Consider the following 12,981-nt stretch of genomic DNA (forward strand, 5'->3'; position numbering starts at 1 on the left):
AAGCCACAAAACCCAGTATGAATCATATATACTGCCCTCTGTTTAGTTCAATTTATTTTTAGTGTTCTTTCATCAAATAACGTTGCTTTTTCTTTCTCTTTTTCCACCTCACAGGACAACATTTTTAGAATGGAAGATTCACATTTTGAAAATGGCCGAGGCAAAAGCCCTTATGATCCTAAGCTGCTGACAGCTTCTCTTTTAGTAGGTAGGTGCCACAATACAAGTTCAATGAGATGTGCATTCGCTGTAAATAATTGCCAGTTTTCCGCTTTTTTTCTCCTTGCAGCACCTATAATAAGGTTTTGGTTTATGCATTTTATTTGGGACATGGTTTAGTACACATGGTGGTGTTGGGTCGACGGACGGACTTTATCTTAGAGGTCTTTTCCAACCTTAAGATTCTATGATTCTATGATTTCCAGGCTGAAATAATTCTGGTTTCATTTTTAATACAGTTCACCTGGGTATCTTGAGAGACAAGGTATGTGTAAACCAAGAATCAAGTATCACAAGAGCCTCTTTATACCTCTGCAAAGTGTTTCTCCTCCCCAGAGCTAGGTGACTCTGGAGGTATTTTAACTGCCCAGTTTACAGGCTGGCCTCACTGATGGTCACACCAGCACAGCTGAGAGCAAAGTGAGACCCAGAATAAGGAATTTCTTACGTCAGATTTGCTGCCAAGGAAAGCCTATCACCCAACTGTACCCGCATGTGAGCTGCAGATATACAAGTGGCCACAGGTCGAGGCCTTAAGATGATGTTTCAGCTGAAGAGATCTATCTGACAATGAATATAATTGAACTTCTGCCCAGGACAGAGGGATTTCCATAAATTAGGTATTTCTGAATTAGTAACAATTTCATGGAATATGTAAGTATAGAGTACCTCGACTGTGTTAATCTAATTGAACTAATCCAATTGTTTGAATTTATCTAATTGATTTAACTTATCTAATTGAATTAATTTTGTTCATTGTTCTTCCTTCTCCTTTACAAAAAAGGCAAAAAGATGTTTTGTGAGCAGAAATTAAGAGTGAAACAAATTAGATTCTTCTCTCTGTAATGACTCTACCCAGGTGTAGCCACTTTATCCTTAAAACGTAACTTTCCGGCAATTTATTACAACTTCAAATCCAAGGGGGAAACTATAGTTTCAGAAGATTGCAGATTCTCTTATCTCAGAAGTCTTTGGGAAATGACACATAACCAGATACATCGGTTTGTTCAGGATTTTGTCCATATTGCTAGTCTAGGGCCTTGCCTACCATTTACCCTTATTATATTTATACTACATTTAAAAATTAAGCTATTCAAAATAGACAGCAACAAAAATTTAGTCCTAAGTGTGCCTCATTTCCTAATCTTCGAAGCCCCTAATGATCACAGGTGATGAGCTGCCCTGGGGACATGCACTTTTTAACAGGAAAAACAAGAAAGACGTCCACATCTTGCTCCAACTTGTAACCTGTACAAACAGAAAGGAAAAAAATGTGTGTGTAAAAGGCCGGTGTATAAATTAGTGCCTGGAGCGACTTGAATTTGTGGCAGAGCTACTCTCAAGGGAATGGCTTTACTATTTACTTTAATATACAATAAAGAAAGAGAATGATGACAAGCCAGTATTACATGGTATACCCGGTATGCAACTGCACAAAGTCAACAGGGTCTAGCTTTTCACATTCCTTTTTTTTTTTTTTTTTTTCACTCAGTCTGGCACAAATATGATTATCTTATTTCCCTTGGCTTAGATTTCATGTCTTTAAAACATCTTTGCTTTCTTGAGCCCACTCTCTATCACTATAATTTTCACTCCATGTATATTCCTCCTAATAAACAGTAGACCAAGCATGATACTTTGTTTTGAATCAGGCTTCAGTTAGAGCCATGGGTGTATTAGCACTACAGAAAACGGTGCAAATTCAATACTCAAAGTCAGTGACTAATTTCTACTTCTGTGACTTATACAAAACTCAGGGTGAAGCTAAAATTAACATTCCCTCATCCTGAACACGAACACCCCTTCTTCTCTGCCTCTTCATAGCTACCTCACAGTCATATTGTGTTACTGATTATAATGTTACATTTACTTCAATCCTTTGCTGCAGAGGTTCCCCTGATATTTCAGAAAGCATACACCAGATTCACCACTGTTTCACAACTACTTACTCTTATCTTTGCCAAAAAAGCATAAATTTTATGGTGAAGTGGCGACCCAAGGCAAAATAATTTCCTCCCCCCAAAAATATGTGAGGAACGGGGAATGAACTGGCCAAGCAATGACTGCCTGGAGAGGTTTGGTCCAGCTGCTCTCTGAAGTAGGTAGCGCTGGAATGAAGCAGTGGATAGGGCTATGAAGGCCAGAGGAGCCTCTTGACCACAAATGCCTCACACCAGAAAGAACATGGATGGACTGCCTCTTCCCTTCTCCTGAGCTGAACGGTAGCTCAGCTACTCCTGGCCCCTCATGTGCCGGAAATATTTGTCCTCACAAGCAACCATGGTTTATCTTAGGTTCAAGAGGGCAACTGTGTAAAACAATTACCTAGCACTCATTAAAATGCAGTGTTATAATTAGGAACACAGTGTACCTATCAAGAAGATAAAAGAAGGCTGAGAAGTAAGAGTAATTTATATAGTTAGGTACAGGAGGGAAAAATAACCTCTGTTATTCATCAGAAACACTAAACAGAGATTTTGCAAAGTGTGGAAGAAGAGTATGTTCTTGACTCTGTAACTAGAAGGTAAATCTTAGGTAAGTGAAATGTAATTACCCAAGCTGGAATTTGGGCAAAACACCAAGGTTAATTTGCAAAAAGTAACTTAAGATCTTTAATAGCCATTAGTGCTATTAAAGGATTCTTATTTTATATTTCAGCTGAAAGAAACGCTTCAAGTGTAGAAAGGATCTTCAGCTTTCTCTCTCTCCTAAAAAAAAATTAATAGTATTAGGAAAAAAACCCCAAACAACCCCCCCCCAAACCAAACCAAACAGTTCATCATTATTAAATTGTTCCAATATTTTTCCAGTATACATTCCTCATTCCATCCACCTGCAAACATTTTTCATTATTTTTTTAAGAGTTGTTCATTAAAGGTAGTTATTGCTACTCTACTCTAAAGTAAACGCCAGCTGGGAACATGATATAACTAGTTCCTAGTAATGTAAGACATTATTCAACCATTCCCATCTATGTGCTACTAACTAAACAATCGCCATTTGAGTGGGCTAGTGCATGAAAATTAGAGACTAAGCAGTCCCTGGGCACCACTAGTGCGTATTCCAGGGCAGGAGGAAAATGAGAGGCAGCAAGGTTTTCAAAGAATGTCATCACAGGAGAAAATTATCACTGAATGTATCAGTCTAAAGCAATTGTATTGAGATAGTTGAAAAAAACCTCACAGAAGGAGACAGCATTGCCCCATTATCAGTCAGTTGCTCTTTAGGAAATGACCCTTTGGGATTTTCAAAAGCTCTGATGATCCAGAATCCTCAAAGCTATTTATATTCCTGTGTATAACTGATTTAAAAATAAATAAATAATTTTTTTTTTTTTTTTTTAAATCAGTTTAGCTGCCTTAATACTCCCAAATATGGATCAACGTGATCTGAAATACGGTGGCTTGTCACCAAGGAAGACCTTTACTAACATATTTATTAGAAATTGGTTGCTAAGTGTATATGAGGTTCAGAGTTTTCGAGTTTATTCTACTTTCTGGGAAGATGTAGTTGCTGACTTTAAAAGGAATTAAGTCAATCCACTACTATGTACGTCTGAAAATCTTAACTTTAGTGAATAAACCTACTAACCAAGGATAGCAGATTTTATTTGGGAATGCTTTTACCAGTGAAAGCAATCAGGACATTCAAGGCTTGTTTTTGCCTATATTCCTCATCTATTCAACTTTATTTCTTTCAAAAAGAAAGCTTACACTTCTGTACTTTCCAATTTTTTTTTTTTTAAGAATGCAGTCTTCTCTAAAAGCTGAATAGAAACAATTCATCAAATAAATGTATGCTGCTTAGTTTTTAACATCTTTGTATCTAATGAACTTGGGGAAGTATTCACAGTTTTGTGCTGCTTACGTACAATATGTGGGAAAATGGTTCCTCTTCAAAAAAAATGCATTACTATGGGCTTTAATCATTGCCTCTTTATTTAGCAAAGTCAATATATGTATTTCTGTTTGCATTCTTATGTCAACATGCTACTTCTTTAGGATAAAGTGGTTTGTGTCCCAAACATAGAGCCTTTTCCTATGCAGACATCTGAGGGCCATCAGCTTGTTCTGGACAGTCATTGCTTTATGCTGCTGGGCTGGAAATACAAAGTGACAACTTTTTTTTTTTTTTTTCTTTTTTTTTTCCCCTTCATTCTTTCCCCTTCAGAAATGTTTGTCAGTTTTCAAACAGTTCATTTCCACTTTCTTAAAGTTAATGAAAACTGCATTTAAAACTAAGACAATGGAAATAGCACAGTAAAGACTATCAATGACATAAAAGAATCATTTTCTAGACCAGCAATGAATAGATTTCAGTCCAAAAGAAGGTCTGCATAGGGAAACTAAGATGAATGTACTTCTGTCTAGACAGGAGGCAAAAATCCGCATATAGCTTTTGAAATTACTAACTCAAAGGATGTGCACATCTGGGACGACTTCAGGCTCACCCTGAATTTAGCAAAAATTATCTAAAGTCTTACAAAAATAAATAATATTCCTTGGTATTTCTGTCTGGGAGAAGTCAAAACTCCCTTTTTGCATGACTACAGCAAATCAGTTCAAACTTCAGGAAATCGTCTAGGTATACTGAAACTTGGAGGGGCTGTAGTAGAAAGCACAGACAGGTCAGCTAGCTTCCTACAGACCCTTCCCCCTTTGGAACATGCTGAAGCCCATTACTGGCAAAACCTTTACTTTGTCACCACTGATGAAAAAGTACCAGCCACAAGAGCCTAGGAGCATGAAAAAGTCTTGGGTTGGACTAAGTCAAACCTGGAAGATATGTTACTTTCAGTGGTGTTTATATATTGTCAGAAGCTGAGGTGCCAAACCCCCTTACAATTCTAAATATTGCAAATACATAATTTTAATGAGTCTTTGAGCTATATTTGTTTTAATTTTAATACAGAAGTATTAAATATAGAATTTTTTTTCATTCTTGATTGACCTTTAGATCTGTTGATAACTAGGAAGCACAATAGGGCTTATTGGGTTTTTCTTTCCCCCTTTGATTTATATTGATTTATCAGAACTCACTAGGGACTGGAAGACAAGAAAATGAAGATAAGGTTAAAGAAAGGTTAAGCATAGCATCAAAGCCCTTTTCACAAGCAAAATGGGTTTATGTTCTTTAAAATCTCAGCTGCATACCCTGTACAAAATAATCACTATAATTAAATGATTGTCTCCCCTTTAAAAAAAAGTTGAAAATGACATAGAGGAATGATAAATCGTTAATTAATGATATGCTGTTCTGTTTCACTTCTGATTACACCTCCTGCTGCGCACGACTGGTCTATTTGCTTCTAATCTTTGCTGCGAATTCATTCAATTCCACGCCTTTCCGCTACCATGTTTTCACCCTTCCTGACTTTCACGACTACCATATGGTACAGAGTCACTGTAGGTTCACTCGATAGTTTTATGGTATCATTTTTTGGGGAAAGATGCCAGTGATATCCAGTAGGCATGCTTGGACATGGTTGTCTCACCATGGAAATATCTGAAATTACCATGAAAATGATAAACTTGTTCCTAAAGTGTGTTTTAAAATGAGGATATGGTAGAGTTCATCATGACTATGCAAAATGTATTACTTTAGCTTAAAGAAAGAGTTATTTTATCCTCCAACTTGTCTTTTTCACAGGAGACCCATTTAAGATGGGTAGCTTGAAAATAGCAGTTGGAAGGAATAATAGTTTTTCATTCCATATTAAAAGTATAGGGCAGGGTATCTCATTTCACATATGGGGGTAGAAGGACACAGTCTTAAAAATGCTTTTTTAGCTATTTGAATTCAGAGTAATTTAATGGACAAGCTCTACATTAATGCCAGAAAGATACATGTCGATCTTTGATCCCTGTTTGTTTCCTGTGAGTTTGATTGCTATGTATTCTCTTATCGGTTGGCAGGTATTTAACCTGACCTGGTCCTTTGAATTAGACTGTGTCTCTCTCTACCTCTTCCATGATACTTCCAGTTGGCTGAGGAGAGGCACACTGGGACTCTAATATTATGAGTTTCATCCACAGCTAGGTTATGTATGTGCCATTTATGGGCTGAAGTAGCAAAGGTCAATTTTTAATTCACTTGTTCACTGTGATATGCATGGGGTCAAGGTAGCAGGGAATGATCTCACTCATTCTCTCCCTTAGCTGTTGCCCTTTACCAGTATCACAGCTACAAAGGTGGCAGGAGGAGAAAGGCATGTGCTGTCTTTCCTGTAGAAGATCCTGTTTTCAGAGGATTTACTTGCTCAGAGAAAAAAAAGAAGGGAAAAAAAAACCCAACAAAAACCCAAACCTAAACCAAAACCAACAGTCAACCAAAAGACAGTTTCTATAAGAAAAATACAAGGGACTTGATGACTTTCTGAACCAAGAGTGAATGAGCTGGACTCTAATTCACAACGCAGAGTCACAAAAAACCAAGAGGTTAGGAGGAACCTCTGGAGGTCTCCCCTCCAAACTCCTGTTCAAAACAGGGTGTAGTGGTTAGGTAGGATTTTGGAGGGGCTGCGTACCACTGCCTGCCAGGGATAGGTGTACAAGCTGTCACTGTTCCAGCCTAAGAATCCAAACATATTTTTGAAAAGTGTCTGCACTAGCAGTTGGGAGATACAGCTCATTTGAGAGAGGTTACAGTTAAGCTCTGTAGTGAGAAAGTGAGTCTAATCATATATTTTCAATGACAATACATTGCGTATGGCTTATTGCTTTGTAATTTTCTCATTATCCCTATTAGCGTAATATAAACATAGGACTGACAGCTTTCTCTTACTTCCCGTGATTGGAAAATTGAGAAATGTCGCTTACAATTATGTCCTTCCACAGATGGAGAACTGTACTCTGGCACAGCAGCAGACTTCATGGGCAGGGACTTTGCCATTTTCCGAACTCTGGGGCATCATCATCCAATCAGAACGGAGCAGCATGACTCCCGGTGGCTAAATGGTATGTAAAATGTACATTTATCCAGTTACGTTCATCTAGCCATTAAAGACTAGCACACAGCTTCATTCCAGCAACATCTGTGACATATACACCCCTCGTTTATTTGGAGCAGAATTTTGTCTTAAACGAGTTAAACTAATCAGAAGTGATTTATAAAGAAGCATTTTTGGTTTAATTACATTGAGATTTGTGGAGTGTGATTAAATTTAAAACATATACAGACACTACGGCTAATGCAGTCGTGCCACAGGAGCAGATTGCTGTAGGATGCAAGTTGGACAGAAGCTCAAGACTTGTGGAGGCATCAGCCACACGTCAACACAAAGTAGCTACAGAGCCCTGGGCAGGACTGTGCCTTGAACAGGCTTTAATTTTTGGCTGGATTGAAGGGAATCTGACACTGGCCACCAAAATCCAGCAGAAAGAGAGTCAGCAGAGCTTCCTGAGCAGGCTAAAGTTGTCAATAGTTTGGAAAAAGTGAAAGGGGTCCTGAGCATTCCAAACCATTGGGTTTCAAACTATTCAATAGTTTAACAAGGCACAATAGCTTACATTATTTTATGGATATTACTAATCAGGCCTGTAGCTGGTTGTTTGCATGTATGAGGGGAGAGGAATAGTTTCAGAGAAAATCTGGTTTTGGCTTTATGTACCAAAATACTTTAAAATGCATTGAGTACTCTATCCAAGTTCTGTTGAAGTCAAAATTCCAATAACTTAAATGGACTTACACTTGGCTTTAGCTATACAAGGATATGAGCATTTTGGAAATGAGAATTCATCATTTGAAAAAGCTGACATTTGATTTAAATGAGCCAGTAATACTAACTGTAGTTACTCTCGGTTAATTTATATTTTAATTTTTGAAGAGTTGACTAGCCACTTTTGCTGTACATGCTGCTTGCATCTGCACTCCTGTTTTTTAATTGACAGAGTATTTTGTTCTTAGATATTTTTCACTCCTAGCCACATTATTTATGTCTGTGTTGAGGTCCAGGTTTTCTTATGTGGTTTTGCAATTTAGTGCAAACTGTTCACATAAATTTTTAATGTGTAAGCGCAGACTATATTTTAGCAACACAGTTTCTTATTAGCTACAATCAGGAACTTCTAGTATCATACTGGTTATTGTATTAGCTATATATACAATCCATAACAAAACCAATCCCTGATTCATAATTAAAACGACAAAGTGCTATTGCAGGTTGGGTAAACAACTCTGTTTATGACATATGCATTGGATATATGTACTGGATAAATGTGTATATAATGAGTTGTATGAATCTGTATTTTAATATGATATGTGCTATGAATCTGATTTTTGTCCTGTTGAATTTAGTTTTGTCATAATTCATGTGGACTACTGTGAGGACAGATTCAGGTCTACCACATTTCAATTCTACAGTCTGTGCTTGCCCAGTAACCCAGAAACATTGTTCATTGGCTTATTTTATTATAATAATAGACAAGATATCTGTAATTCAGGAGACAGTAAAGTACAAGGGTTACAGACATATCCATCTATCTTGGTTCCTGGTAGAGTAATAGTATGTTAAAGATAACACAACACCCACTTTTATTATGATAGTCATGATGACATAAAGTCCAATCATGCAAGCAAAATCTGCTTTTGTGCAGTAGATTTGCACAATGACAGCTGAGTCAGGAAGATTTATGCAGTAGGAAAGCACAGACATTGTCCACAGCCCCTGTGCTTCATCGCTGAAAATGTGTCATTCCTTTGTGGATTCAGTTATCGGTCTTTCAGCGCTAAATGTGAGAACTGCTTTTCCCAAATTAGCACTAAGGTTACATCTGACAGGGTGCAGAAACCACAACTGCTTTGTGCTCAAGATGGGGAGGAGAAGACAGTTGTACATAAAGAGCTGATGAACCTCAAGCTCTCTAAAATTAAAGTATCATCCAAAAAGATCAAAAAAGTAAAAAGGTAACATTTATTGTAGTGCAAGGTGAAGATTATTTTCAAGTCTAAATGTAGTTCTTACACTACATTCCTGTATGGAAAGTTTCAAGCTGATTTAAAAAAAAAAAAGTAAGAATCAAATTGAGGCCTTTAGAAATTATTCTCATAGCTGTCTATAATTTAATAAAGAATGATCCTTAAGTACATTTCTGAAATCTATCTCTCCATTGCAACTTGATAAGTTTATGTTCCTAATAAGGAAAGGTTGCCTTAAAATCTGCACTACAGCGTTCCTATTAAAGGCTGTAAGACTTCACTGTTAATTTCCCAGTGATAAGGTCCTGGCAGCCTTTCCACATAGTATTCCTAATTTCTGCATCCAAAAACGATAACTGTTTGTGTTTGAAACTCTGCAGGCATGCCAGTCCTTTGATTTTTTTTTTTTTTTTTTGTCATTTGTCTCATAATTATAAAAGAAGCTTTGTGTTTGCATGTATTCAAAGTGAATATAATTCTAATGAAACAAGCTTTCATTGAAGGATGAGGTGTACTCTACATTCTTAAAGATCTCTAGTTTTGAACCTTAAGTTTGCAGACCTTTATACATTTTTTAGTAAAGACATGTTTTGCTATGTAGTGGTGGGTTTGCTTGCTTAGTTGCTTTCTACAGTGTGCATAGCCTCAGGTTAAAACCACTATTCTAATGGACATCATAGACTGAAGGCTGGGTAAGAACAAGTTCTGATCAAACTTACAGAGAAACCCTCATCCCTGTGGAGTTTAATAGCTAGGCGGTGAGACGTCCAGTTATAAGTCCTTGCTAATGTTTACTTTGTTCAGAGTAGGAACTTGAAACTGCTTTTCCCATACTAAGACTAAGGTCAGAGCTGACAGGGTGCAGAAAACACAGCTGTTTGGTACCAAAAATGGAGAGGAGAAGACATTAAGAATTTGCAAACTTTTCGCAGAATTTAAATATCATCCTGAACTGGTGTAAAAGTAGGACAACATTACACAGAGCGATTAAGTTTTTTGGATTTAAGTATGAACACAGAGTTCCTACAGAGATCACACAGTCACTTTTTGGAGATGCTCCACCTTTCATAAGAAGTTAAATGTTGCTGGGAAGAGAGCTTTGAACTGTGCCCGGCCCAAGGGAAGGTAATGACCAGCAGTTCTTAAAGACTTTTTAGGTCTTTTAAAAATATTAAATACTCACAGGGTTCTAAAGACATCTCATTTTCTATAAATAATTAAACAGTCACCAAGCCAAATAAAGCAAGGGAGACTGATTCTATAGCCATGTAGTCGGGGCATTCATCTAGAAGGTAGGGAACCATACATCAGTCACTGTAGCAGTGTATATTTAATTATTGATACAGAGTTGGCCAGATGTGACATGGAGGCATTTGCAAAAACACAGTAAAATAAGTCCGTGCTCAGGGAAGTCATCTTGGATTCAAAAAGCTGCAGTTCAGTGCCCCAGACTGAATCATGCACTTTGTCATAAGCCATGTGCATGCTCACCCTGCACGTTATTGGCTCCTCTGGTAAGTGCATGGAGTTTCTCTGCTCAAAAAGCTTTGACAGTCTTAGTTGGTTCCAGTAAGGGTCAATAATAGTTTTGAACTCTCAGAAAAAAAAAAAATCTTGAAATTGAAAAAACATCTCCTATCCAGCTTTACTGTAAGAAGCAATGGCTTTGATGTTACACGTATATCTTACGGAGTCTTGCCTATAGGCAAAACCCATATTTTCCTTTAAATGTGCCATCGCCTCTTATAGTTCAGAGCCATCAGAAGCTCATGTTATTTCAAGAAAGCATAGATCAGGTCCTGCTTCTGTGAACTGCTTCAGGAATAAAGGAAGATGAGTAGGAGGCCCAAGCAGGTTGGAGCAGCTTCCCCTGGTACCAAGGAGTTCCCTGGTGAACCACACGCAGCGCTTGCTGTACACCGTCCATGGCAGCATTCATGCAAGGGCTGAGGGCATGGCTGGAGGCAAGAAGGCAGAAATGGCAGTGCAGTGTACCAAAGCAAATGCTAAGCAACGCAAAAGCAACGTACTGAAGGCAGTTTTCAAGCTGAAGGTTAGGGGAGTGGAAGGAAAGCTTGGAGCCGCTCTCATCTTCCCTGACTTGAGCACAGGGGATCTGGCCTTAAACTGTTAACATTTTGTAAAATGAATAGCCATAAACATTTATTTTAAAAGCAAAACCGAGTTGGGCTGCAGAAGATTTGAAAGGAAATGAAATCACAAAAGCTGCATTAAGATAGTATTATAAATCTGGTTTGCACCCCAGAAAAGTGAGGGAATACTGGCCTCGCTCACCCTCTTTACTAGACCTGGGGTTAAGAGAGACTGTCAGTCTGGATTTCCAGCCTTGGCTTGGAATTTCCTTGCTTTTTATGGGTTTAGACCAGCTCTATGATATTATTTTAGCATACTTTCCATGGCTTAATTTTTAAAGTGGGGTAGTAGCTGTGCTTAGTCCCCTGGGGTTATTGTCCTTGGTAATCTTTACTTTACGGTTACATAAACAGCTGAGAATTATAGAAGCTGAGCGACTGTTCAATAAAAAGAAAATGCCCTCTTAAATTTCACAGGCTCCAAGGCAGGAAACATGGACTTGATAGTCTCCTGGCATTCATACAGAACTTTAGACATCACTTTATGTCGTTTCTGCTTATGGCAGTTTGTAAGATGTCCCAGCACTGGCAACATGCACACATAATCTTGAATATATATGTATTGCACAGTAGAGGAATGTATGGCAAGAGAAAGACAAGATTGCAGCTAGTTTATAGGATTTTTACCTCTCCAGTAAAATATATTAAATGTGTCAAGATGTTTAGAAATGAATACTTGTTCTCTTGCAACTACTCTTGTCGAGACTTGGGTGTCTTCAGTTGCTGCATCCTTGAATATATAGTTTGTCTTTGGTCATCCACACCAAACCCTTTTCCCACCTATACATACCCACTGATGCCTCCCTCTTCTGTGCCACTCCTTGTCCCTAAATGCCTTTCTAGTTTCCCACTTTCCAGCTCACCTCCTACACATTCCCAGTCCAGATATACAGAAGGCATTAAAATGCTACCAAAGGTAAGCAGATGTGGAAAACGGCTGACCTGCCAGCATAGATAGGACCCGACTATCCTGGTACCTGGGGGTTGTTTCATAAAGTACCTCTGAGATATTCTTGCAGAGAGGAGGTGATGGATGCTACAAATACAATAAATCTCCAGCAAGAAAAGAGCTATTTAAATAAAGGACATTTAAAAAAAAAAAAAAAAAAGTATGAACTGCATATGAATATATTTAGTTTTCAAATTAGAAGTCTTAAACCATGGGGGGAAAGAAATTAGAAAAAGCTGCCCAATAGAAGTAGTTAGTGAGGCAGCCCAGCTGGTTTTAAGAGGAACTTAGACAACATTTTGTGTTTTATCATATAACACGCTTGCCTGACATCGCAAGGGACTGCAGTGAGTAGACTAAGAAGTCTCCCTCAGGTCTGCATTCCCATAAATTTACAGGGGTGTATTTAAACAACCCTACCAGTGAAAACGGTGAGGGGATTTTTTGTTGTCCTTTTGTGTTTGTTTATTTTGTTTCCCCCACAAGGATCTCTTGCATTTAAAATATGCATTTCTATATTTGAACTGAATTAGTCAGCTGATGTCTCCTATCATGCAGGCTGCAGTGTGCACCAAGTCCCACGCTTTCCCACCACTGCTTATACAGGCATGAACAACTCCGACCCTTGCAGGAGCAAAACATGTCCATATATGCAAGTCTCATTTCTCATTCAATACACCCTCCCACCCCCATTCCCATTATCTTCATTGCTAAGAATAGTAATAAATAATTTCACAGTGATAA

At 38.0% G+C, this 12,981-nt stretch overlaps 1 protein-coding gene across 1 annotated transcript in view; it reads left to right on the forward strand.

Moving 5' to 3' along the window:
- Positions 1–12,981, forward strand: part of SEMA3A (semaphorin 3A) — a 172,646-nt gene that overhangs the window by 102,453 nt on the left and 57,212 nt on the right. The window contains exons 5-6 of the mRNA XM_054804985.1: positions 115–208; positions 7,056–7,175. Of these exons, the coding sequence (XP_054660960.1) occupies positions 115–208; positions 7,056–7,175 (214 nt within the window). The remainder of the gene's footprint in view (positions 1–114; positions 209–7,055; positions 7,176–12,981) is intronic.

This window comes from Grus americana, chromosome 1 (genome assembly GCF_028858705.1).
Source record: "Grus americana isolate bGruAme1 chromosome 1, bGruAme1.mat, whole genome shotgun sequence".
Taxonomy (NCBI): domain Eukaryota; kingdom Metazoa; phylum Chordata; class Aves; order Gruiformes; family Gruidae; genus Grus; species Grus americana.